The sequence below is a fragment of the Phoca vitulina genome, unplaced genomic scaffold, assembly GCF_004348235.1.
Source record: "Phoca vitulina isolate PV1807 unplaced genomic scaffold, GSC_HSeal_1.0 scaffold2, whole genome shotgun sequence".
Lineage (NCBI taxonomy): Eukaryota > Metazoa > Chordata > Mammalia > Carnivora > Phocidae > Phoca > Phoca vitulina.
In genome coordinates, this window is record NW_022589705.1 from 59,711,430 (window position 1) to 59,738,088 (window position 26,659).

At 44.7% G+C, this 26,659-nt stretch overlaps 1 protein-coding gene and 1 non-coding gene across 4 annotated transcripts; one reads left to right on the forward strand and one right to left on the reverse strand.

Moving 5' to 3' along the window:
* Window positions 1–638: 638 nt before the first annotated feature.
* SHISAL2A (shisa like 2A) lies at window positions 639–17,634 on the reverse strand. Of its 3 annotated transcripts, XM_032428924.1 has the most exons (4): window positions 12,490–12,691; window positions 11,357–11,406; window positions 10,346–10,485; window positions 639–917 (listed from the first exon to the last, which is right to left on the reverse strand). In XM_032428924.1, the coding sequence occupies exons 1-4, from the start codon at window positions 12,538–12,540 to the stop codon at window positions 664–666; spliced, it is 495 nt and encodes a 164-aa protein (XP_032284815.1). In that variant the 5' UTR covers window positions 12,541–12,691; the 3' UTR covers window positions 639–663. The 3 variants fall into 3 exon arrangements, with proteins under 3 accessions (XP_032284815.1, XP_032284797.1, XP_032284806.1); XM_032428906.1 differs by lacking the exons at window positions 11,357–11,406; window positions 12,490–12,691 and adding an exon at window positions 17,297–17,634; XM_032428915.1 differs by lacking the exons at window positions 11,357–11,406; window positions 12,490–12,691 and adding an exon at window positions 17,297–17,478 and having other exon boundaries at window positions 654–908.
* TRNAK-CUU lies at window positions 1,802–1,874 on the forward strand. Its single transcript has one exon. It is a non-coding gene; the product is annotated as a tRNA-Lys (tRNA).
* Window positions 17,635–26,659: the final 9,025 nt, after the last annotated feature.

Consider the following 26,659-nt stretch of genomic DNA (forward strand, 5'->3'; position numbering starts at 1 on the left):
CTTGCACTTCCAAGGCAAAGCCTAAAGCTACTGCCAAAGTTAAGATGAAGAGAACAGCCAGGAGAGGGGTGGCAGTCAGCCATCCTACCCTAAGATTCCTTAACAATGAAATAATAACAATAACAATAATAATAATGATGATGATGATGATAGCTAACACATAGTGCTTTCCATGAGCCAACACTGTTCAAGTACCTTGTGTGGCCTAAGTAATTTAATCCCCCCACCAAACTCTACACTCCTTTTCATTCTGTTCCTCGTGGCAGAGCTGCAGAAGTAGGAGTCACCTGCCTCTGGGTCCCAGCCATCTTCCTGGGGGATCCTGAGTATACCTGCTCTGTGACAGGAAGACCAAGTCAGAGTTCTCTGACTTCCTAAGTTAGGTGAGGGGCTCCTCTGAGCCTCCACTGGCCCCAGACTCCCCCCTGATTGCCTGGAGTTGTTACTGACCATTTCCCTGGGATTCATGTCTAAACTCTCTTTGACCCACAATAGGCCAGGCAGAGCAATATAACTGGGTCCAAAGCAGGGCCTGGGTGGGTTTGCTGGGAAAAGCCCTCATTTATGCCACCAGTCTCCAAAGTCCCTTTGCTCATCCCCAACCCCACCTTTCATGGAAAAGAGGTTCCAGAAAAGGATGGTGTAGAGGCATTTATTGCATGTTTATGGGGTTGGTCCACATGGGTCTAGATTTGGGACAAGGGCCTCCTGAGGGCTGCCTGGGATGTCACTGGCAGTCATTGTGGCCATGAAGCAGTGCTGGAGCAGAAGTTTGGGGTCCACAGCCTGCTCCTCATTGCAGTCTAGCCATGGGTTCAGGAAGGGGTGATTCTGCCCAAGAATGCTCACTCCTGGCACCTCCATCGAATTGCCTGCATTTCCACCTTGGCAGTCAGGGGGCGCCTCCTCTTTGGGGTCTGGAAAACAGCAAGCGGAAGGCATTCCTCTTACAGACTTTCCTCCCTGACAGTCACATGCACCCTGGCTAACTTTCCTGAGTGCTTACCTTGGGCAGGACTCACTCAGTCTTTTTTTTTTTTTTTTTTTTAGATTATTTATTTATTTATTTACTTGAGAGAGCGAGAATGAGAGAGAGCGCAGGAGAGGGGGGAGGGTCAGAGGGAGAAGCAGACTCCCTGCCGAGCAGGGAGCCCGATGCGGGACTCGATCCAGGGACTCCAGGATCATGGCCTGAGCCGAAGGCAGTCGCTTAACCAACTGAGCCACCCAGGTGCCCCAGGACTCACTCAGTCTTAAATGCATCAATTACTTAACAAATATTTATTAACAACATACTACATCATTCACTAGGAGCTGTCAGTGCTTCTAATGAACTTAAAGTCTAGTGCGGGAGACAGACAATAAATAATTGTTAGGAAAAAATGAAGACTTGACCTTGACCATAAACCCATGAGGTAGGTACTATTAAAAACTCATTTTATAGATGAGGATACAGGCTGACTACACAGCTAGCATGCAGAGAAGTGCTGGAAAAATTTAAAACATACATTATTCTCTTCTTTAAGAATAGATTACATGACACACTACTGATTTATCCTCTCCTCCTCTTGTATATGAGCTTGAAAGGAGGCTCACTTGGCATTAGTATTCCCCACTTCTCGTTCATGACTTACTCTGCCGAAATTTACTTGCTTTCTGCTCCCAACATACCTCAAAACGTTTTGTCACTAAATCCCACAGTCACTTACAAATCCTTACCTCCCTTGACTTATTAGGAGCATTTGACACAATTGAGCATTCCTGCCTTTTTGGATAAAATGTGTATCAAGCGTTCAGGGGTACCTGGCTGGCTCAGTTGGTGGAGCATGAGACTCTTGATCTCAGGGTTGTGGGTTCAAGCCCCATGTTGGGTATAGAGATTACTTTAAAATAAAATCTTAAAAAAAAAAAAAAAAAAAGCATATCAACTGTTCAAGCCGGAAATGTGAGTCACCAAGTCCCTCTGATTCCACCAATTATCATCTTCCATATTCACCCATTTCTCTACATCTTCAGGGCCACCATCCTCAGTCAGGCTTTCATCTTCTTCCTCCCAGACCACTGGAACAGCCTCTAGTTGGGTCTCCTTCAGTCTACCCTCCAGTTTGTAGCCAGAGAGAGCTTTCTAAAGTCAAGTGAGTCCATGTACTGTTCTTTCTCAAAAGGCTTCAATGTCTTCCCATTACCTGTCATCCTTGGGGTGGCATTCAAGGCTCTTCACATACTGTCCCTTCCCTTCTCTTTGGCTTCATTACTATCACTCTTCCCTTAAGAACTCGATGTTTGCGACACCAAGGTTTTTATTGTGCCCTAAATAGCGCCATTCCTTTACATCTCTGATTTTTTGCTTGTGCTGTTTCTTCTGCCTGGAATGACAATTTATACCTTCTCTGTCTAGAAAACTCCGTTGATTGGGGATACCCAGGAAGAATGATGCCTAGGGAAAGAGTGAATTTTAAGAAGGAAGTTATATTGGACATTGGAGTTGACTACCTAACATTCATTCCACCTCTTCCCATCTGGTAATAGCAATTATATTTGGGTGGTATTGGTCCCATCCCAGCTCTAGGAGTAGGGTTGATCTGAGCCAATCAGATAATCCCATTCCTTTGCCACATGGATTGGTAATGGGTGCATAGCATTTCCCTGGGGACAATGATTGGTTTAGGGGTGGACACATGACCTGAATGGTCCAATCAGAGTAGAGCTCAGCCCCCCCCACACACACACTTTGAAGGAAGAGATAGTTCCCTCTTTCTTCTCCTGGCTAGAGGGAAACAAAAAGCTGGTGGCCCCAGGGACTGTTGGTAGCCAACTTTCTACCATAAGAAAAGTCAGCCTGAGGAGTAAGCCAACTCAAAATAGAGGGTAGAGTTGAAAGAATTTTAGAGGATAGAGCCACAAGCCTGACGACATAGTGAACTTCTATTCAAGCCATGCATAAAGCCTACCTTACTTTTAGACTTCTCACCCACAGAGCCAATAAATTTCCTTTTTTGTTGTTTGTTTTGTTTTGAACTTTCTATTTTTAAATAATTGAAGACTCATAAGAAGTTACAAAAATAGGGCGCCTGGGTGGCTCAGTTGGTTAAGCGACTGCCTTTGGCTCAGGTCATGATCCTGGAGTCCCTGAATCGAGTCCCGCATCAGGCTCCCTGCTCAGCAGGGAGTCTGCTTCTCCCTCTGAGCTCTCTCTCTCTCTCTTTCTCTCTCAAATAAGTAATAAAATCTTTAAAAAAAAAAAAAAAAGAAGTTACAAAAATAGTACACTTATCCTTCACCTAAGGTAGCTTTCCCCAATGATAACATCTTAAATAACCATAGAATAACTTCAAAACTAGGAGACTGACATTGATACAATATGATTAACTAAACTACAAATCCTATTCAATTTCTACCAGTTTTTATATGTTTTTTTTTTTTTTTTTGGTGTATGGTACTGTCAAAGTTTATCACATATATAGATTTATATAATCACTGCCACAGTCAGGATAAAGAACTCTTCCATCACCACAAAGAAACTTTCTCATGCTTCCTCTTTATACTCGGACCTTCCTCCTAAACCTAACTCCTAGTAACCACTAACCCGTTCTCCATTACTATAATTTTGTCATAGCAGAAGTGTGATATAAATGGAACTATATAGTATACAACCTTTTAAGATTGGCTTTTTTCGCTCTATATAACACCCTTGAAATCCATTTAAGTTGTTGTGTGTATCAATAGTGCATTCCTTTTTATGGCTGCATATATTCCATTGGGTGGTTGTACCATCTGTTCATTGAAGGACTTTTGGGTTGTTGCCAGTTTTTGTCAATTACAAATAAAGCTGCTATGAACATTCATGTATAGTTTTGTGCAGACATACATTTTCATGTCTCTAGGATAAATACGTAGGAGTGTAATTGCTGATTTACATGGTACAGTGGGCTGAATGGTAGCCCCCAGATATTAGGTCCTAATCTCTGGAACCTGTGAATGTTACCTTATATGGTAAAATTTTGCAGATGTGATGAAATTAAGGTGTTTTTTTTTTTCTAACGATTTTATTTACTATTTGACAGAGGGTGTGGGGGCGAGAGCACAAGCAGGGGGAGCTGCAGAGAGAGAGAGAGGGAGAAGCAGGCTCCCCACTGAGCAGGGAGCCCGACGCAGGGCTCGATCCCAGGACCCTGGGATCATGACCTGAGCCAAAGGCAGACACTTAACCAACTGAACCACCCAGGCACCCCAAATTAAGGATTTTGAGATAAGGAGCTTATCCTGAATTATCTGGGTGGGTCCTAAATGCCATCACCACTGCCTTTATAAGAGAAAGGCAGAGGGAGATGGACACACACAGAGTGATGTAAAGAGACATGTAGAGATTGCAGTGATACAGCTATAAGCAAAGGGATGCTGGCAGTCACCAGAAACTGGACAAGGCAAGGAACAGATTCTCCCCTGGAGCCTTTAATTTCAACCCAGTGAGACTGATTTTGGATTTCTGGGCCCTGGAAATGTGAGATAATGCATTTCTGTTATGTTAAGCTTGTGGAAATTTGTTACAGCAGCTGTAGGAAGCTAATACATAGAGTAAGTGTATGCTTAACTTTATGAAAACACCAAGCTGATGGATGGTGAGAATGGCTGATTAGGGATCTCCCACCAACACCTTTTAGAGGGAGAACTGAACTCTTGCCTATCATTTTCCCCCTGTTTTTTTTGTCTCTTATTAAATGTGTCTAGGTTGGAATATCACCTCTACATTTACCTCATTCACCTCATCAGCAAAATAGAGTTGATAATAGCCACTTGGCAGAGTAGTTGAGCAGGTTAAATGGGATAAGGTATTTAAAGCATAGCGCCTAGCACAACAGTAGGACCTCAGTCACTCTTCTGACCAAGCTAGTTCCTCACAGAGTACCAGAGTAAGAAAGTTACGGTCTTTGTTGCATCCTGAGTTTGGGGGATGGGGTTGGGGTGGGAGTGATGGGATAGTACAGAATGCCTGGGCAGCAGGAGGAATCTATTTTCAGAAACTCTGGTCCATTTCCACTCTGCTCTTGTCCCCCTAGTCAGATATCATGGCCCCAAGATACAGTGCAATGATTGTAGGCTTTAGAATCTGGGAGATCGGGGTTGACTCCTCAGCAACACAAGCTCACTAGCTGTGTGGACTTGGCTAATTCACTTCCCTTGGCTAACCCTTGGTTTCCTCTGCTATACAATGGGGCTAATGATCTCTGCACATGTCCTACTAGAGACGGAGACAGAAATGAAACATTTTTGTAAAGGTAAAGCTCTGATGAATGTAAGACAGTGGGCCTGTAAACTGTCTCAGATGCAGGAGGGACAGGAGGCTCCTGGTAGATGCTGTGAGTTCAGAGGAAGGAGAGCGTGGCACTTAATGAAGGGGAGGAACTAAGAGCTGAGTTTGGGCAAAAGGCAGAGAGAGCTGAAATCTATCACTTAGTAAAAGGTCAGGAAATGCATTTTCCATCTTAAAAATAAGAAGCAAAAAGCAAGAATACAAGCTGTCTCAAGCCCTAGAGACTGAATAATCCAGCTGGTGGCTGAGCAGTGAAAAGTAGGAGGGTGGTTTTCATTCACAGGGCCAAGGCATGAACTATATTTCATTTGAGTCAGAAAGGTTTGGGGGGATAAAATGGGGAGAGGGGAGGGGAGCAGGACACAAGCAGGAGCACCCCACAGACCGGGCCTGGTAACACAGAAAGAATGGGACTTTGGGGACACAAAAAGAAACACGTGTTTGAATTCCAGTTCCACGATTTATAAGCTGTAAACCCTTGGGCAAATCATCTAACCTCCTTGACACCTGCCTTTTGCATCTGTAAGACGGGGGGCAATAATATCTACCACACTGGGATAGTTGGGAAAATGAGATGAGATCGTGCATGTCAAGTTTCAGCGTCTGGTACACAGTGAGGACTTCCCTGTCACAGCACAGGGATAAGGAGACAAAGGAGCAGGTAAGGCTGACTTGGCTCTGTCACTCACTCACTAGGTGACTTTGGGTCCCTGTCTGCAAAATCCTCACCTGTAAAATGCATAGTAATAAGATCTATACTCTGCCCAGTTACTGTGAAGAGCAAATGAGGTGGTCTATTTAGAATTAGTTCATTCTTTTTAACTGTGATATCATATTTCATTATTCCTCTACTGATGGACATTTAGTTTGTTTTGAATATGACAAGCTATCATGGATCTTTCTGTACAAGTCTTCTCCTAGTGCAACTATTTCTCTAAGGCAGATAATTAGAAGTGGAATTATGGGGTATAGGGTATAGATATTGTTAGTTTAAATAGATATTGCCAAATTGGTCCACAAAGTGGTTGTGCCAATTTATACTCTTACCAGTAGCATATGACAGTATCAATTCCTCACACCCAAATTTCTCACTATTCATATGATCCATTTTGGGACTTTTGCCAATGTAATTGATTTTTTTTTAAGTTTATTTTTTTTAGTAATCACTACCCCCAATGTGGGACTTGAACTCATGACCCCAAGATTAAGAGTTGCATGCTCCTCTGACTGAGCCAGCCAGGCACCCCGCCAATGTAATTGTTTAAAAAAGTTATATAATTGGGGCGCCTGGGTGGCTCAGTGGGTTAAGTGTCCAACTCTTGATTTCGGTTCAGGTAATGGTCTCAGGGTTGTGAGATCGAGCCCACTGAGTGACCCTCAGCACTCAGCAGGGAGTCTTCTAGAAGATTCACTCTCTTCCCCTCCCTTTCCCCTCCCCACTTGGGCACATACTCTCTTTCTCTCTCAGTCTCTCCCAAATAAATACATCTTCCTCTCTCTCTCTCTAAAATAAATAAATCTTTAAAAAAAATTAAAAAGTTACATCATCCTTAAATTGGATTCTTCTTTCTTTCTTTATTGGGGGTCAGGGCAGAGGGAGAAGGAGAGAGAGACTCTTAAGCAGGCTCCACACCTGGTGCAGAGCCCAACACAAGGCTCAGTCTCACAACCCTGAGATCATGACCTGAGCAGAACTCAAGAGTTGGACACTTAACCAGCTGAGCCACCCAGATGCCCCGCATTCTTCTCATTAGTAGGGTTGAGCAGCATTTTTTCATATGTGTTGAGCATTTGTATTTCTTTTTTTGTAAATTACGTTTTCCTCATTTGTTTAAAGATGTGCCTATATATTCTGGATATCAGCCTCATCTCTATTTTATATATAGTTGATTCTCATTATTCACAGTAGTTATATTCTATAAAGTTACCACAAACACTGAATTAATGAATGCTGAATCATTGCTCCTAGGGAAAATACAAGGTTAGGTGCCTGTGAGCCTCTGGTCACAACAGTTTTGTCAACTGACCAATACATAAATTTGTTGTTTGTGTGTTTTGTTTGAAGACACATTGTTTAGTATATATTATTGACTCATTAACATTGAACTCATGAGCAACAGCACTATAACTCCTGCCTGAACAAAGTTTATCTACCACATGTATTTTCTCCACAGGGTACATCACAGTCTTCTTATGCTTAGGAACAGGAGAGAATACTTCAGCACTACATTTGGGGGCCACTTTAAACAGTGAAGTTAACAAGAATCACAAAAATGCAAAAAACATGGCATTAAATAGATACTTGTTTACAGTATGAGAGCTGAAAACAAGAAGGCAGAGACTTGTTTAACCTCAGCTGGGAATGTGTGTGATAGGGCAACTCAAATTTTTTGCTGCTCTTCACATGTCCACATCCACAAATGACCTCAAAAGCACTGCAAGTATTGATTTAGAGGTTACAGATAAATTTTAGCAAGCAGACAAACTTGCAAATATCAACTCTGTGAATAATGAGGATTGTTTACATGTGTGTATTTATCTTTACATTTATAATATCCTTGCAGTCCATCACTTGTTTTATAACGTTATGTATGATGTCTTTTTTTTTTTTTTGAGAGAGAGAGAGAGAGAGAGTGGGGTGGGGAGGGGCAGAGGGAGAGAAAGAATATTAAGCAGGCTCCCCACTGAGCACTGAGGCCCACTCAGGCTTCATCCCATGACCCTGAGATCATGACCTGAACTGAAATCAAGAGTTGGACACTTAACTGACTGAGCTACCCAGGCACCCCTGTTTTATTTTTATTTCATGACTATTTGCATTTGATGAAGGCAAATTTGCCAATTTTTCCCCTTATTTAAAAAAATTAGATGTTTTATTCAAATTCCTATATTTTAATTAATCTGTTTCTAGACTCTCTCTTTTTTTTTTTTAAGATTTTATTTATTTACTTGACAGAGAGAGAGAGAGCGCGAGAGTGAGCACACAAGCAAGGGGAAGCAGCAGAGGGAGAGAGAGAAGCAGGCTTTCCACTGAGCAGGGAGCCCGACACGGGGCTCAATCCCAGGACCCTGGGATCATGACCTGAGCCGAAGGTAGACGCTTAACGACTGAGCCACCCAGGCGCCCCTAGACTCTCTTTTTGTTCTAGGGTTTTTCAACATTGGCACTATTTACATTTTGGGTTGGATAATTCTTTGGTGTGGAGCATTGTCTTCTGTATTGTAGGATGTTTAACAGCATCCCTGGCCTCTACCAAGAGATACCTTCCCCAGTTGCGACAACCAAAAATGTCTCCAGACATTGCCAAATGTCCCTGCATCGGGTGGGGGGGGGACAAATGTACACCCCACTGAGGACCACTGCATTGCCCAATTCTATCTGTCAATTGCTGTGCCAATATCAAGCGGACAATTCTTAAATCTTTTAAAAATGTCTGTTATCTGATAGGGCAAGGCCCTCCTCTTTCTTTTCCAAAATTGTTTTGCACTTTTACTCTTCTAGATTAATTTTAGAACTAATTTGACAAATTCCATGAAATGTTTTATTGGGAATTTTATTTATAAATTAATTTGGGGAGAACTGGTATGTCTATGATATTGAGCCTTCTATCCACATACATGCCATATCTCATGAGATAGGTTCTTTTATGCCTTTCATTAACTTCTGTGATTTTTCTCTATAAAAGTTGAAGCCTGGGCTGTCTGGTCTCCCTGGGCTGTCTGGTTATGCTCAGGCTTTCTTCCTGTGCCCTAGCCACTGCTTCCCAGGTTCCTGACTACAAGGCGAGCCAGAAGAATCCTTCTACCCTCAAAAGCCATCCTTCCTGCTTTTCAATGCTCAGCAACAGCAGGGTTATTTATTGTCACCAGGATCTGAGAAGGGTCCTTGTGCTGTTGTTTGTTGCACAAGTTGATGTCAAGTTGGAAAACTAATGTTTTACAACTAAAAAAGCCCTCTCTGTCTTTCTCTGAAATTTAGCTACTACCCACCTTTCTACTGCTCTAATTGCCACCCCTGCTTCTTCTGCCTAGCTTAAATTCCTGCCTGGCCTTATTTCCTATGGTGCCCCAGGGTGAATGACCCAGTCACTGCATAGGTCTTACTCAGAACTGCCCACACACTTTTACCCGTTATTTATCCTATCCTGGAATGCCTTTTCTCCTTTTACTCAACCAACTCCTTTGCTAATTCAGCACTCATTCAAATCTACTCTCCTTTTTGAATTTCTCCTTACATTTGGCATTAAACAATTTTGTACTTAATTATATATCTGCACAGACCCAGTGTGGTAGGCAGAAGAAAGAACATGATTCAAGGTAGAAAAACAGGGGCTGAATTTTAGCCTTACAATTTATTAGCTGTGACACTTTGAGTAAGTCATCTAATCTGTCTTAGCCTTGATTTTTCTCATCTGTAAAATGGAGATAATAATACTCATTTTGAGTGTTGTCTACCAAACTACAAAGAAAGATCACTTGCCAGTAGGCACTTGTATCTTTCACAGTACCTTGCAGAGTTTGTAAAAATGTGTGCAATAAAGACTTATGAAAAAGCAGCCCTTTTGGCAGGGGGGCCTTTTGAGGCTCTAGAGGGTCTATGCTTATTAATAATGAAGGAGGGGGTAGTCCAGCAATTCAGATTGTCGAAAAATAACTGTACTTAATTTCTGAACAAATTGCTGGAGAGCAGCAAATTTTGCTTATTAATTCTATTTTGTTTGGGATAATATTAAAATCAGTTTTCATTCCCTAAGGCTAGAATTTGAAAACACTGAGAAAATCCACAAGATGGATTAATCTTTGTGTGACAAATAGAATGCTGACTATGTCAAGTTATTTTGATAAACACTGAGCACATGAAGAGTTTAGGATGAAAATGTTCAGATCATGAACCTCCTAAAAAAATGTGCTGCTGCTTCGGAATATTCTAGGAACTCTCGTGAGGCAAATGTTCCAAACATCATCGAAATATCCCCCCCTCTGTAAAGGTGCTAGCCTGTTTACTACAAGGAAATCATGAGGTCTGTTTCTTACCTGGAGGCTGGAGGCTTAAGCCTGGGTCCAACTTCGTGTGGGGCTTAGAGCTGATGAACAGGTAACAAAGCACGCAGGCGGTGACGATGAAGGCCAGGAGAACCACTGCTGCTATGGACAGGCCCACAAGGGCGCCAATGCTGGGGAGAGAAGACCAGAGGGAGCTGAGTGTCGGGAGGGGACTTTGGAGGCAACCCGTTAGACGTGAAGTGTTGTCGGTGTTATAGGCATAGGCTGGCTTCAACTTTTGTTCTGTCTCTACTTGCCTTAGGCCGTTTGGGCCTAAGCATGAGACAGAGCATTAGCTGTGTGCCCAGGACTCACCACATATGTAACACGACTTGCGTCAGTGCCACCACATAATTGGGACTCAGTTTGTGTTCCCCTTCCTGTTTTCTCCTTCCCTCCCTACTTTCTTCAACCTGCATCCCAACCCCCCCATCCCCACCCCAGGGAGCTGGAGATGGTCTTAAAGAGCCCTCCCCATGATGCTGTTTCTTAAAAATCAAGACACATAGTAGGCCTTAGCTAAAAACCAGCTGTCCTTCCAACCTCCTTCCAGGTAGTTTCCGACTCACCCTCCACTGGGTCTCACGCCAGTGTGGACTCCATGTTTAGAAGACCTCCCCACTGCTGTTCCCTCACCCTCCAACCTTGCCACCTCTGCCCCAAGTCAGGCCCTGGTCACCTGGTCTCCAGACGACTACCTCCTGGCTCATTTGGGAGTCACTGTCTTTCCTGCTTCATATGATTCCTCCCTATCATCTCCCCACATTAGAGTTTTACCTGTCCTTGAAGGCCCATCTCAAATGTCTCCTGACCTCAATAATGCTTTCCTTGGCCATCTTTCTCTCTCCTTTGCCCACCCATGCCAGGCTAATCCACCCAGGACACTTCCCTCAGGGCCTTTAGCACTTCCCTCTGAGTCAGGCAGCCCAATGTGGCAGGAAAGAGCAAAGGGCTTTGGAACCAAACCTACCTGGGTTAGGACCCAGGTATGTAACAACTCACTCTGAGATCTTGATGAAGTTATTATACATTTTGAGCCTCAACTTCTTTGTCTGAAAAGTGAAAATGATCAAAACACAGTATTTCACAGAGGCACCTGGGTGGCTCAGTTAGTTAAGCGTCTGCCTTTGGCTCAGGTCATGATCCCAGAGTCCCTGCTCAGCGGGGAGTCCCCTCCTCCCTCTCCCTCTGCTGCTCCCCCCTGCTTGTGTGCGCTCTCTCTGTTAAGTAAATAAACTCTTAAAAAAAAACCCAAAACACAGTACTTCACAGGAGGTAGTAAGGATGACTAATATATGTAATATTCTTGACACATAGTAGGTGTTCAACATATTCCTCATGTGTTTCTTGAAGGCAGAATCAGACCATAAATAATCAGCTTTGTCCTCCCCTTGCAGAAGCCCTGGCACATAGTAAGCATTTAGTAAATATTACTGAGTACCTACTATGTGTCAGGCACTGTAAGATATTCTCCCAACAGTAGCGGATAAGTAAGCAGCAGGCTTTGTTTGTGTGCCCTTCCCGTCTATGACTTCTTCACCAGCTTTTCTGCCCACCCCTCGCCCTGACCCCACCCCCAGACTCTTGCCCTTGCCACTTCTGCCAGATTTTGCTCCCAGCTAGCTGGTGACTTATTTCCCAGCTAGTTGATAGCTAAGTTCCACTAAGCAGAATCACCTTAGAGCTTTGGAAAATCTGTCTTCCCATGGCTAAATAAATTATTGAACACCCCTGCAATGGAATAGTTTAGAGCCATTAAAAACATGTTTTCAAATAATATTTAAGATCAAGGATAGGGACGCCTGAGTGGCTCAGTTGGTTAAGCGTCTGCCTTTGGCTCAGGTCATGATCCCAGGGTCCTGGGATTGAGTCCCACATCGGGCTCCTTGCTCAGCAGGGAGTCTGCCTCTCCCTCTTCCTGCTTCTCCCCATGCTTGTGCGTGCTCTCTCTCTCAAATAAATAAAAATATTTAAAAAATAAAATAAAAAAAAGATCCAGGATAAGTTCTGATGAGATAATGCTAAGTGAAAAGAGTAGGACATGATACTAAATATATAGCATAATTCCAATTTAAATAAACATATACATAATTATACATATGTAAGGTTGGATAGAAATACACCAAAATGCTAACAGGCTGTCTCTGGTTGTAGTGCAGGCTGTGGATGTCCTGTCCGTGTCCCATGGGGTCTTGTAATTGTAGAATATTCTGGCCAGAGTTTCAAATGCCAGCATCTATATCCCTTGGCCTGAGGGTTTTCTCTGGGCCCAGAACAGTCTCCATCTGTACATTGAGCAGGTGAGAAGTGCAGGAAAATTAATGCCTCCCTTCTCCCATTGACACAGAACCAATGATTGACACAAATTGTATGTGAATACCCAGTTTCCTGGCCCTCAGGTGGGATGACTCTGAGGTGTAATTTCTACATGGGCTGGCAGAGCTCAGCGGGCATAAGCTCCAGTGACCCTCAGTGGTGACCCACTATCATTTGCTCTTACCCTTCCCTGCCTCACTTTGCCACGCTCAACCCATGTTTTCTAGGATGGCTTTCCATAAAAACCACTTGCCCTCAAATCCTTGTTTCTAAGTCTTTTGGGGAATCCAAGCTAAGACACTGGATCTCCCATGATTCCTCTGTCCTTTCCACATTTTCCATATTGAGCATGCAGTACCTTTTAGTTCTTATAAGTACTTTAATCAAACATTATTTCCCCTTTTGAGATATGCTGTTTATAAGGCTATTATCTGGAAGACTTGGGCTCCAGTTGGGCCCCCACACTTTACATGGGACATCTGTGGCCACCTGGATGGAAAGGGCCCTCTAAAAAGAAGGTCCTTTGAGGAATGGGTGAGAGAGCTGGCAGGAGATATCCCAGATTAGCAGTCAGACAGGGAGCGGGCGCTGTCTCTGATGGTCTGTCTGGGGACAGAGGAATCAGGTCCCAAGGACAGAGCTGGGAACAACCGAGGCAGCTCCAAGGGGAAACATCTGTGCTTGGCCGAAGATGAACTTTACTATTTTTTTTTTTTAAGATTTTATTTATTTATTTGAGACAGAGAGAATGAGAGAGAGAGAACACATGAGAGGGGGGAGGGTCAGAGGGAGAAGCAGACTCCCTGCCGAGCAGGGAGCCCGATGTGGGACTCGATCCAGGGACTCCAGGATCATGACCTGAGCCGAAGGCAGTCGCTCAACCAACTGAGCCACCCAGGCGCCCGGCCGAAGATGAACTTTAAATGATTAGAGTTGTCCCCAGGTGAATGGACTGCCTTGAGAGGTGGTAAGTTTTCTATTATTGCATGGGTTTGTAAAGAATACCGGGATGAGGGGTGCCTGGGCGGCTCAGTCGTTAAGCGTCTGCCTTCAGCTCAGGTCATGATCCCAGGGGCCTGGGATCGAGCCCCGCATTGGGCTCCCTGCTCCGAGGGAAGCCTGCTTCTCCCTCTCCCACTCTCCCTGCTTGTGTTTCCTCTCTCGCTGTGTCTCTCTCTGTCAAATCAATGAATAAAAAATCTTTAAAAAAAAAAAAAAGAATACCGGGATGAGTACACTTTTCAGTGAAGTTAGAGTTTCCTGCCCTGGGTGGGAAACTGAAGAGCTGCTAGCCTTCTAGGAGTTCACAGATCCATAACTCTCAGAGAGATAACACACTGTGACCCCTAGGAGAGAACTGGAGAGGCGGTCTAACATTTCTCTGTTAGGGCTTTTGAGTTAGGCTGTTCTAAGTTCAAATCTGGGTTCTGTCATATATAAACTGAAAAATCCTTCATCTCTTGATCTTCGTTTTCTTCATTTGTAAAGGTTCCTATCTCACCAGGTGTCCCTAAAGATTAAATGAGGTGGTGTACACACAGTGCCTGACAACCGATTCTGCCCTGCAGCAAGGCTGCTGCCTTTTGGCTCACATCCTGGTAAAAAACGGAGCTGCTAATAGAGGGTGTTCGGAAAGTGGACCAGACATGTGATAGCACCAGCTGCTTCTCCACAGGGAGTCTTCATCCTGAGACACACTTTTAAAGACAGCAGTTCTCCTTGAGCACTACCCAAGGAAACAGTTGTTTACCTGGAGATCTTATATTTTTAAGGACCAACTTTCATGAAAAAGGCCAAATGGAGTTGAGAGCAAAACAAGGTCTCCACCCTGCAATGGTGCACTCCAGAAGGGTTGTTTTAGGGTTTAAGGTACATTGATTACCTAGATGTCCTGGGGGACCCTCCGGTCCTCTCCTCCACTTTGTAACTGTCTGTGATGTTTATGAACCATGTTATGTCCAAGCCTAAGAAAAGTCAGCCCTGCGGGCTAAACCTTTCAACTGCCCTTGAGGTCACAGAACGGGAGCACACTGACACGTGATGTGACCTCAGAGGTCACCCCATCCAACCCTCCACCTCATTGTCTGAGCCACTAAAGCATTCCACATATCACGAGGGGTGAAGGCAACAGGAGGGACCACAGGGGTGTAGAGGGAAGGAGATGTTAGAAGAGGGAGGGGATCTTGGCTAGGTGCTGAGGGGGTGTGTGTCTCCAAGGGCCAGCACAGTGCCCAGAAGATAGTAGAGGGTCAATGAGTGTCTTTTCAAATGATCTGAGTGAAGGGGGTTATGAGAGAGCCAGGCTAGATTTAGACAGTTGTGCCACAGGACAAGCCCGGACTTTGGCCAGACAGGCCTGAGTTTTCATCCCAGCTCTGCCACTTGCTCTCAGCAGGGCCTTACCAGAGATTAACTTAACTGCTTTCAAGTTTTCTCATCTGTAAAATGGACAGAAGACATGCCAGGGTTGTGAACGTGTGAATACATCTAACTCCTGGTTCGTCCTAGGTGATGTTCTTTAAATCTCAGTCTATAAAGACATCGCTAGAAGATCTTGGACAATTCACTTTCGTACTCCCAGATTCACTTTCCCACCTGTGAAGCAGGGAAAGAAACTCCCTTCTACTGAGGACATATAGTATGTACTAGTCACTTTCACATGCATTATTTCACTTAATCCTCACAACAATTCCACGAGACAGGTAGTACGATTGCCATTTTGAAGATGAGAAAAGAGCCTTGGAGATAATTTGGCCAAATTCACATAGCTATTAAGTGACAGAGCCACGGTTTGGACTGACTGGGTTCTAATCAGCCCCAAAGTTCTACACTGTCTCTATACCTCTAAGGGAGGTCAGTGCTACCATATTTCAGCACCCAGCTCAGTGTTAAGTACACAGTGGGTCTTCAGCAAATACTCCATTGTTATACTCTAGGTACATGTCATATCTCTCTGAATGGATGATGAGCTCCTCAGGGACAGGGAATAATTAATTTTTGTGTCCCTATTGCTGAGCATAGCACCTGGCACAAAGCAAAGGCTATAAGGAATGAATGAATATATGGTTGAATAGAGAATAAATTAAATCCTCAGTTGCAGATAGCAGCCGAATGTGCAGGACTGGAAAACCTGGCCATCTGAAAATAGTTTTAGAATTACAGGTTGAGGGGCGCCTGGGTGGCTCAGTTGTTAAGCGTCTGCCTTCTGCTCAGGTCATGGTCCCGGGGTCCTGGGATCGAGCCCCCACATCAGGCTCCCCGCTCAGCGGGAAGCCTGCTTCTCCCTCTCCCACACCCCCTGCTTGTGGTTCCCTCTCTCGCTGTGTCTCTGTCAAATAAGTAAAAAAAAAAAAAAAAAAAAAAAAAGAATTACAGGTTGAGCAGTCTAGAAAAAGTGATTATCTATAATTGTCAGTGGCATATGTCAAGTTGATTTCACCTCTTTATCTCTTTGGTCCTAGTCAGAAATCAGGGCAATCATTTATCATCCTCTTCATTTGATAGTTATAAAGACAGGCTCAGAGAGGTTTCTTTGGCAGAATGTCCTTTCCCACCCAGAGGGTATGCAGCCTCTGGTCACATACCACCAGGAACAGGAAAACCACTGTCTACTGAGATGGCCCACTCCATTTTTGCCGATACCTATTTCCCAGAGCAGGCACAGGCTCGGGTCCTATTTTCTGGGTGAGGCCTTTGGAGACGGCTAGGAACTGAGACCCACTGCCCTCTCAGCACCATTCTTGGTTCCAGGAATGTCAACACTGGCCTATCCACCCCCTTCCTTGAACAGGCAGGGAAACTGAGGTCCTTTGGGTGGGGATTCACCCAAATTACACTTATATTAATCTATACTGAGCTGGCTTCTGCTGTGGCATTATGACATTGCATGCAGCTCTGATTCCTTGGTCCTCTGCTTTAGCTCGGGAGTAGAGTAGATCCCCAGCTACGTGCTCAATAAGGGGTAGCTGAAAGAATGACTAAATATGAGGAGGAAGAAAGGGTTGAGCCTCAGCTAGGCTGGGATTGACTTGGGGTGTAGCATGAGGTGAGGAGTAAGACCTGGGGCTGAGGTCTGGGTGTAGGGATAGACCATGTTTGGAGTCAAGGTGGGTTGCCTTGAGGACTCGGGGAGGTTGGGGCTGGTGATCCATATTGACTGGGGAGTGAGTAAAGTCAGGGATGAGGTCAGGGTAATATTAGGATGGGGACCCTGGTGAGCTCTTGGGTTAGGGTAGGGTTTGGGTTTCCTGTAATGTGGGAGATGGGAGTGTTGTGTCAGGGAGAGGGTTGGTGTGTTATGTGGGGCTGGGTTCAGGGTGGCAGAGGATGACACCGGGAGTAGGGATGGACTGAAGTTTCTCCAGTGGAGTTGGGGATGAGGTTCAAGTTTGGATCTGAATAATGGTTCAGGTCAGGATGGGGGAAGGGGTTACAGAGGGAGTTGGCTTGGTGAGAGCAAAGGTCAGTATTGGGCCTGAAGGGCTAAAGGGCAGGTGCGGGTCGATGCTGATGCTGGGGTGGGCACGTGGGTGAGGACTGAGGGTTTAGCACGCGCTGGACTGAGGGTGCGGTGAGGGGCTAAGACTGGAGTGGGGTTCTAGCTGGGGTTAGCGCCACGGCCGGTACCTGAGCCACCACATGTAGCTGTGCTCGTAGGGGAAGAAGCTGTGCGGGTCGTCGCAGCAGTACTTGTGGTCGCGGAAGCCGCAGCAGAAGACGGCGGCCGCCTCGCCCCCCGGCCGCGGGCAGCTGAAGCCACGCACCACCTCCTGCTCTGCGCTCACGTAGCTCGTGCAAGCGCCGCTCATCGCGCCCCGTGCCGGGCCCGCCGCCACCTCGGGCCACCAGACGGCCGGGCGAGCGAGGAACGGACGGAGACAGAACTAAGCCGGAGAAAGACAGCGACTGAGGGAGAGAAAAAGCAGAGAGAAGCAAAGCGACAGAGGGACGTGGCGAGAGGCGCGGAGACGCAGCAGTTAGAGACCTAGAGTCCCTCAGGACCGGGAAAGGCGACCAGGTACGCGGACCGGGCGCGGCGGGAGGGGATGTGGAGGAGGATGAGGAAAGAGAGGAGGAGGAGAGCGGAGGAGCGGTGGGAGTGGAGAGTGGCGGGAAGGCGGGGGGGGGAGCGGGCGCCGGAGCGCGAGCGCGAGGGGGGGGGACCGGATGGGAGGGCGACCCGCGGAGCCGAGAGGAGGGAGCTACCCGGCGGAGCCTCCTGGGCGCGAGTCTGTCCTGCGCTCGTCTCACCGCGTTCCCAGTTTATGCACGAGGGTGCTGAGTGCGCAGAGAGACTACACGACATGTCCGAGGTGGCAGGGCGGGAATCGAAGCCACCGCCGCGGATTCCACAGCTGCCCTTGAGCACCCTCCTGGTGCTCGGCGCTGTGCTCGACGCCGGCAGTCTCAGGGCAGGCCCAGGCTAGTGCGAGACACAAGCGGCCAGCCGGCGACCACACCGCAGGGTCAGGTATGGGATGATTAGTACACTACTTCACTTAGCCTTCACACCAACCCAGAGGACCAGGGATTTTCAAACCCATTTTATAAATGAGAGCTAAGTGCCAGAGAGGTCATTTCCCCCAGTCCTCAAGTCCGTGGGATTTTAACCTGGGTCTGTCTAGTCCCCAAGCCCTTGTTCTTTCTGGGGTTCTCACTGTGCCTCTTTTCCAGTGGACTTTTTTTTTTTTTTTTTTAAAGATTTTATTTATTTATTTGACAGAGAGAGACACAGTGAGAGAGGGAACACAAGCAGGGGGAATGGGAGAGGGAGAAGCAGGCTTCCCGCAGAGCGGGGAGCCCGATGTGGGGCTCGATCCCAGGACCCCGGGATCATGACCTGAGCCGAAGGCAGACGCTTAACGACTGAGCCACCCAGGCGCCCGACTTTTTTTTTTTTTTAAGATTTTATTTATTTGAGAGAGAGCGCGCGTGGCGTGCGCGCGCGCACACGAGCCCGAGGGGGGAGGGTGGGAAGGGGCAGAGGGAGAAGGAGACTCACCGTTGTGTAGGGAGTGGGGGGAGGGGGGAGAAGCAGACGGGAAGAGGGGCTGGACCCCAGGACACTGGGATCATGACCTGAGAGGGAGGCAGATGCTGAACCGACTGAGCTACCCAGGCGTCCTAAGATTTTATTTTTAAGTAATCTCCAACCCACAACCCTGAGATCAAGAGTCGTTCCCTCCACCAACTGAGCCAGCCAGGCATCCCTCCAGTGGAGTTTTAAACCTTTGGCTTCCTGGCCTGTCTGTCTCTTCCTTCCCTGAGCAGCTAAGTCGTACTGACATATTCACACTCTTCTGTTCAGACTCCCTGCCACCCTGGCCTAGGACAAGGGGGCTACATGATGTCCCAAATGGAACCCCACCCCCCAGGAAGCAAAGCCGGCACACCTTTCCACTCTCAGAAATTATTTCCAGATCACAAGAGCCGTGTTCTCACTAGGGTTAGGGGATCACAGTCTGAAGGGGCCATATGTGGCCCTTAGAAATTGCCTGTCCTCTCAGGGTACAGTGGGGAAACTGAGGCTTTGAGAGGTACACAGCTTTCCCCAATTGCACTGATCCAGGACTAGAGACTCCTGAGCTTTAGTTATCCCATTTTTAAAAAAAATTTTTAAATATTTTATTTATTCATTTGTGAGAGAGAGAGTGTGTGAGCAGGGGGAGAGGCAAAGGGAGAAGCAGACTCCCTGCTAATCCAGGAGTCCAAGGTGGGGCTCCATCCCAGGAACCAGAGATCATGACCTGAGCTGAAGGCAGATGCTTAACCATCTGAGCCACCCAGGTGCCCCTAGTTGTCCCATTTTATATCCCATTCAGCTAGTCACAGGGTATTGGGACTGAAAAAGACCTGTGGGACATGTAACCAATTAATCAGTCACAGCTAGCTTTAAAAAATAGTAATTAGGAAAGCCAGGGTGTCTCAGTCCGTTGTCAGACTCTTGATCTCAGCTCAGGTTTTGATCTCAGGGTGGTGAGTTCAAGCCCCGTGTTGGGCTCCATGATGGGCGTGGAGCCTAGTTAAAATAAATAAATAAATAAATAAGAATAATTAAATGGAACAGAAAAAGTGCACTGCGGATAGTAAAGCTAAGTATTCTTTCATAAAATGCTTATTTCAGTTACATATGTATGTATGTATTATGGACCAGATCACAATGTAAAGTGCATTTCTTTTGAGTCAGGTCAAAAAGGTTTGAAAGCCACTGAATTTCTCATTGGACAGATGGGCAGGGGCTAGCTTAAGATGACAAGATCTTTAGCTCTTCTAATTTTTCACAGGAGTAGGTAGAGTAGGAAATAGTTATTGTGATGCCTTGGGACTCCCCAGTTTCTCCATTCTTTGCTTTGGGTGTGTGTGGCATAAACGTGGGCATCAGGCAATCTGGGCTCAAACCCTAGCTCTCCCCCTTCCCCGATTTTTCTCTCTGTTTCAGGTTACCTTTCTTCATCTGGCCAGCTTCTAAGATGCTAATGTGTGCCATGCTTTTGAGCTGAGCACTGGAGTCCCTGAGAGGGGTCAGATCTGGGTCTGCCCTTGAGAAACACACAGTATGGTGGAGGAGTCACACAGATGATCATAGGACAGGGCAGTGAAAGGGGAAATGTGGGGACCATGGCTGCAGAGTGGTCACTGTCTGAAGGAGAGAGGAAGAATTTTGAGGGGGTAGTGTCCTCAAGGGTCACTATAAGGTCAAATATGAAAATTGGAGGGAATTGTTATTGTCCCCCAGAAAACCTTTCTACTGAGCTGTGCACCTGGAGGCTGGATGGCATACCCTAATGAAGGTGCACTTTGGCCTCTTTACCAGATGGAAAGTAAAGGGGGCGGAGTGGAAATCCTGTGGAAAGGAGAGAGGTCTCCTGGAGACAGGGTTTAGCTGGGAGGTAGAAAGCACTCTGCTCTGACTTTTGGGAAAATTGTGAAGCTGCCAGCAGTTTCCAGAGCCCTTTTCCAGCCAAGAATTAATTTATTCCTCCCAACAACCCTGTGGGGTGAGCCAAGCAGGGATGATTGTGCCCCTGAAAAATAACAAACCCAGTGTCACACAACAGTCGATGGCCCAGGCCGGAAGCACCCAGGTCTGTATAGCCAAGGGCTCCTGGGCAGTCTGATGAAGACTTAGGGACCCCTATTCAGAAGAGTACTTTTAACCACAAAAAGTAAATTACTTAGGATAACAAGAATACCAGTTATATAGAATCATTATCAAAATATTTTTAAAGAGTTTATTTATTTATTTGAGAGAGAGAGACAGGGAGAGAGAGCACAAGCAGAGGGAGGGGCAGAGGGAGAGAGAGGGACAATCAGACTCCTTGCTGAGCACGCAGCCTGATGTGGGGCTTGATCCCAGGACCCCAAAATTATGACCTGAGCTGAAGTCAGACATTTAACCGACTGAGCCACCCAGGCACCCCTCAAAATATTTTTAAAAAAATACTTATTTTATGGGACGCCTGGGTGACTCAGTCGGTTAAGTGTCTGCCTTCGGCTCAGGTCGTGATCCCAGGGTCCTGGGATCGAGCCCCACATTGGGCTCCTTGCTCAGTGGAGAACCTGTGTCTCCCTCTCCCTCTGCTGCTCCCCCTGCTTGTGTGCTCTCTCTGTCAAATAAATAAATAAAATCTTTAAAAGTATATTTATTTTATGAATGTTGTTTCTTAAACATTAAATAGCAAGATCTAGAGATTGGTCTATTAGCTATTGTAATTTTGAGGTGGTGAATGAGTGTAAACAGTATTTTCAAGATATTGCTATTATAATATAATACGAAACTATGATTTCTATTGGTGACAGAGTCACAGGTACTGCTGAATAGTACTGTGATTTGTTGCTTACCTGCATGACAGAAAGAAATACTAAATTCCAATTACAGGTTAGTGAAAACAGGATGCAATTTTTACCCATTACAAGTTTATGGACCACCCCCCTGAACTCTAACCATGGAGCCTATGCTAAAATCCTCTAGCTCTTTTGGCCTAAATCCCACTCTAATGCTTGTTCTTCTTGCAGGCACTTATTGTAAACCTACTAAATACCTGGTAGTTTCCCATCTTGTATGTCATATAGTCCTTGAAAACTTCCTTTGAGATAGGTGTTATTCTTCCCATCTTGCAAAGTAACTGAGACTCAGGTAGGTTAAGTGATTTACCCAAACTCACACAGCCAGTAACTGATCAGAGTCCTGTACCACCAACTCCTTCCTCTCCAACTGAGGTCCGGGGACCAGAGTCTCCAATACCACAAGGGAAAGAAACTATAGGAGGGAGGGGTGAGCAGAGAGAACTCGCATTTATGGATAACACTGTAATCTCAAGATTGTGTTCTGTGCTTTTCATCCACTCTTTTTAAAAGCCACTACAACCCTGTGCAGTATTACTCTCCCTGCTTTTAATTTTTTTAAAGATTTATTTATTTATTTGAGAGAGAGAGAGAGCACACGCAGGGGGAGGGGCAGAGGGAGAGGGAGAGAATCCTCAAGCAGACCCCTCGCTGAGAGCAGAGCCTGAGGAGGGGCTGAACCCAGGACCCTGATATCATGACCTGAGCCAAAATCAAGAGTCTAAAGCTCAACCAATGGAGCCACCCAGACACCCCTACATGTGATAAAATTTTAAATAGAAATCATTATACTGCATGTATTCTTCTGGAACCTATTTTTTTTCACTCAATCTTATGTTAGTGAGCTTTGTCTGTACTGATGTATATGCTCAATCTCGTTCATCCATGTTTGCTGCCTTGTAGTTTTCCATTTAGGTTCCTTTCAGTTTCTTTTATTGCTATACAGTGATGCTTCTCTTGAGGTTTTTTTCCTTTTTTTAAAGTCAATTTTATTGAGGTATATTTTATAAACAATAAAACATACCCATTTTAAGTGTATAGCTTGGTGAGTTTGACAAATATATACATTCATTTTACCCCCACCACAGTTGACATACGACACATTTCCATCTCCCATTGCCATCCCTTGTGCCCCTTTGCACCCCCAGCTTTGCCTTAGACACCACTGCTCTGCTCTCTGTCCCTGTAGATAAGTTCTGCCTGTTCTTGAACTTTGCTAATGGAATTGGATAGTAAGTCTTTTGTGTCTGACTTCTTTTCCTCACCATACTGCCTTTGCGATACTCAGAGATTGTTGCGTGTACGGATAGTTCTTCCTTTTTATTGCTGAATACGTGGAAATATACTCATTATATGGAAATACTACAATTTGTTGATCCACTCAACCATTAATAGGCATTTGGATTGTTTCCAGTTTGGGACTATTATGAATAAAGTTGCTATACACATTTTTACATGTATGCTTTTGTGTGTGTGTGTGTGTGCACCCATGTGTACGCATATATTTACATTTCTCTTGGGTGAATACTTAGGAGTGGAATTTCTGGGTAATGGGGTAGACGTATGTTTAACTTTATAAGAAGTTACCAAACTGTTTTTCAGAGTGGCTGTACCATTTTGTATCCTCACCAACAATGTATAAGAGGCAGGGCTCCAGGGGCACCTGGGTGGCTATGTCAGTTAAGCATCTGACTCTTGGTTTCAGCTCAGGTCATGATCCTGGGATTCAGTCCCACATTGGGCTCCGTGCTCAGTGTAGAGTCTGCTCATCTCTCTCCCTCCTGCTCTGTTCTTGTCCCTGCTCACCCAGGCTCTCTCTCTTTCTCAAATAAATAAATAAAATCTTAAAAAAAAAGAGGCAAGGTTCCACATCCACCCCAGCACTTGGTTTTGTCAGTATTTTTTATTTTGACCATTCTTATAGATACGAAGTAGTATCTCACTGTGGCTTTAATTTGCTTTTTCCTAATGGCTAATGATGAACATCTTTTAATGTGCTCATTAATCATTCAAATACCCTCTTTGGCAAAATGTCTGTTATGCCTATTTTTAAATTGCATTATATTCATATTGAATTATAACAGTTCTTATGTATCCTAGACACAAAACCTTTTATCAAATATATTGCTATATATTTTTTCCCAGTCTGTGATTTGCCTTATTTTATTTTTAAAAATTTTATTTTTTTTTAAAGTAATCTCTACACCCAGTGTGGGGCTTGAACTCACAACCTGGAAACCAAGAGTCACATGCTAGATGGATGGAGCCAGCCACATACCTCTGCCTTCTCATTTTCTTAAAGGTGGTTTCCCAAAGCAGAAATTAGGGGTGCCTGGGTGGCCCAGTTGGTTAAACTTCCAACTCTGGTTTTCAGCTCGGGTCTGATCTCAGGGTGAGTTCGACCCCATAGGGCTCCACACTTAGCACGGAGTCTGCTTCAGAATTTCTCTCTCCCTCTCCCTCTGCCCTTCCTGCTCGTGCACTCTCTCTCTCAAATAAATCAATAAATCTTTTTTTTAAAAAGCAGAAATTAAAAATTTTAGTAGTCCAATTTATCACTTTTTTTCTGTTAAGATTGTGCTTGCTGGGTTCTATCTAAAAAAATCTTCACCTACCTCAAGATGGCAAAGATTTTCTCCTCTGTTTTTTCTAGAAGTTTTACATTTATCTTTCTGAGTTAGTTTTTGTGTCTACTGTGAAGCAATGGTTGAAGTGCACTTTTACATATGGATATTCAAGGGCACCTGGCTGGCTCAGTCAGAAGAGTGAGTGACTCTTGATCTCAGGGTTGTGAGTTCAAGCCCCATGTTGGGTGTAGAGTTTATTTAAATAAATAAACTTTGTCAAAACTCAATTAATCATAAATGTGTGGATTTATTTCTGGATTCTCTATTCTATTTCATTGATCTGAATCTATCCTTAAGCCGATACCATTCTGTCTTAATTATTGTAGCTTTATAAGTAAGTCTTGAAATCAAGTAGTGTAAATCCTCTAACTTTGTCCCTATTTTTCAGAATTGTTTTAGTAATTCTAGGTCCTTGCATTTCCATATAAGTTTTTTTTTTAAGTTTTATTTATTTAAGTAATCTCTACACCCAACATGGGGTTCAAACTCATGACCCAGAGATCAAGAGCTGAATGCTCTTCCAACTGAGCCAGCCAGGTGCCCTGTAAGTTTTAGAATCAGCTTGTCAATTTCTGCCCTCCAAAACCCTGCTGGGATTTTGCTTAGGATTACATTTAATTGGGGCGCCTGGGTGGCTCGGATGGTTAAGCGTTTGCCTTCGGCTCAGGTCATGATCCCAGGGTCTTGGGATCAAGCCCCACGTTGGGCTCCTGGCTCGGTGGGGAGCCTGCTTCTCCCTTTCCCTCTGCTTATTCCCCTGCTCCTCCCCTTGCTCATGCTCTCTCTCTCTCTCTCTCTATCTCTGTGTCTCAAATGAATAAATAAAATCTTTAAAAAAAAAAGGATTACATTTAATTAATAGATCAACTTGAAGAGAATTAACATCTTAATATTTAGTTTTCCCATCCATACACATGGTATATCTCTTCATTTATTTAGTTCTTCTATAATTTCTTTCAGCAATGCTTTGTACTCTTATGTACAAGTCTTGTACATATTTTGTAAAACTTGTCCCTTTTCTCTGTTTTTGATGCTATTGTGAATGACATTTTTAATGTGATTGTCCAATTGTTTGTTGCTAGTATGTAGAAATACAATTTATTTTTGTGTATTCACCTTGTATTCTGAGAACTTATTAAATTCACTTATTAGTTCTGGTAGCTTTTTTGTAGACTACCGTAAGATTTTTTATGTTCACATAAAAGTGTAATTTATTCACAGACAACATAATGTTTTACTTTTCCTTTCCAGTTTATGCCTTTTAGTTTTTTTCTTGTTTTATTACATTGTCTAGGATCTCTAGTATAATGTCAAAATTTTTTTCTTTTGAGTTTTGAGACAGATTGTGCAATTCTTTCTCTTTTTTTTCCTGCACTTGATTATTTTCCACCACACACTCATCAACAGAGATTTTTCTGAAGGCTTGTCCTGAGCTGTTGAAATGGCCCCAGTGATTCCAGTTTTACCACTAAAATCTGAACTCTCCCTAACTCTCCAACAATACCCGCCTCTTCTTTCCTAGAGGAGGCTTTTGATTTAACCAGTCTGACCTAAGAAAAGAGCCTCCTCTCCCGAGTCTTTGCTCATGTAGTTCCCCCCATTGTGCCTATCTCAATCCTCTCCACACTTCAAGGTCCAGCTTAAAAAAACCCTGGGGCGCCTGGGTGGCTCAGTCGGTTAAGCGGCTGCCTTCGGCTCAGGTCATGATCCCAGGGTACTGGGATCGAGCCCCGCATCGGGCTCCCTGCTCGGCAGAGAGCCTGCTTCTCCCTCTCCCTCTGTCTGCTGCTCTGCCTACTTGTGCTCTCTCTCTCTGTTAAATAAATAAAAATATTAAAAAAATAATAATAAATTAAAAAAAAATAAATAAAAATTAAAAAACCCCTTCTGCAGAAGCCCTTCTGTGAGCAACTCTCGGGGCATCATTGTTTTTTGCAGTATCTGTTGTCCTGACCGTATGTACCATTCATTGAGCACCCTCCATATGCTATCATCTTATTTAGCAATTATAGCTTCAGACTACAGGCTCCTCTTTATGGAAGTTGTACCTGCTTCAGCCCCAGTTTCACTGCACTCAGCTTAGGGTTTTCTTCTTGAAGGCAGGGCTGCTGCTTTGTGCTGCCTTGGTTCCTTTGTGCATATCAGAAAAAAAAAAAAGTGACCCTTCCTCTGGCCTGATGTAGCTCTATGCCAAAGGTAAGGCTGGGTAATTAGAGTTCAGGCCAGATTTCAATTTCCATTTGTCTTTTCCGCTGCACATCTTCAAAACCTGCATGGCTGCAAGGGTCAACTATGCCTCAAGGAAGCAATTTTTAAAAATTTTTTTTTTATTTTTAAGATTTTATTTATTTATTTGAGAGAGCAAGAGATAGAAACAGAGAGAGAGAGAGCACAAGCAGGGGGATAGGCAGAGGGAGAAGCAGACTCCACCCAGCAGGGAGCCCGACACAGGGCTCAATCCTAGGAACCTGGGGTCATGACCTGAGCCAAAGGCAGATGCTTAACCCACTGAGCCACC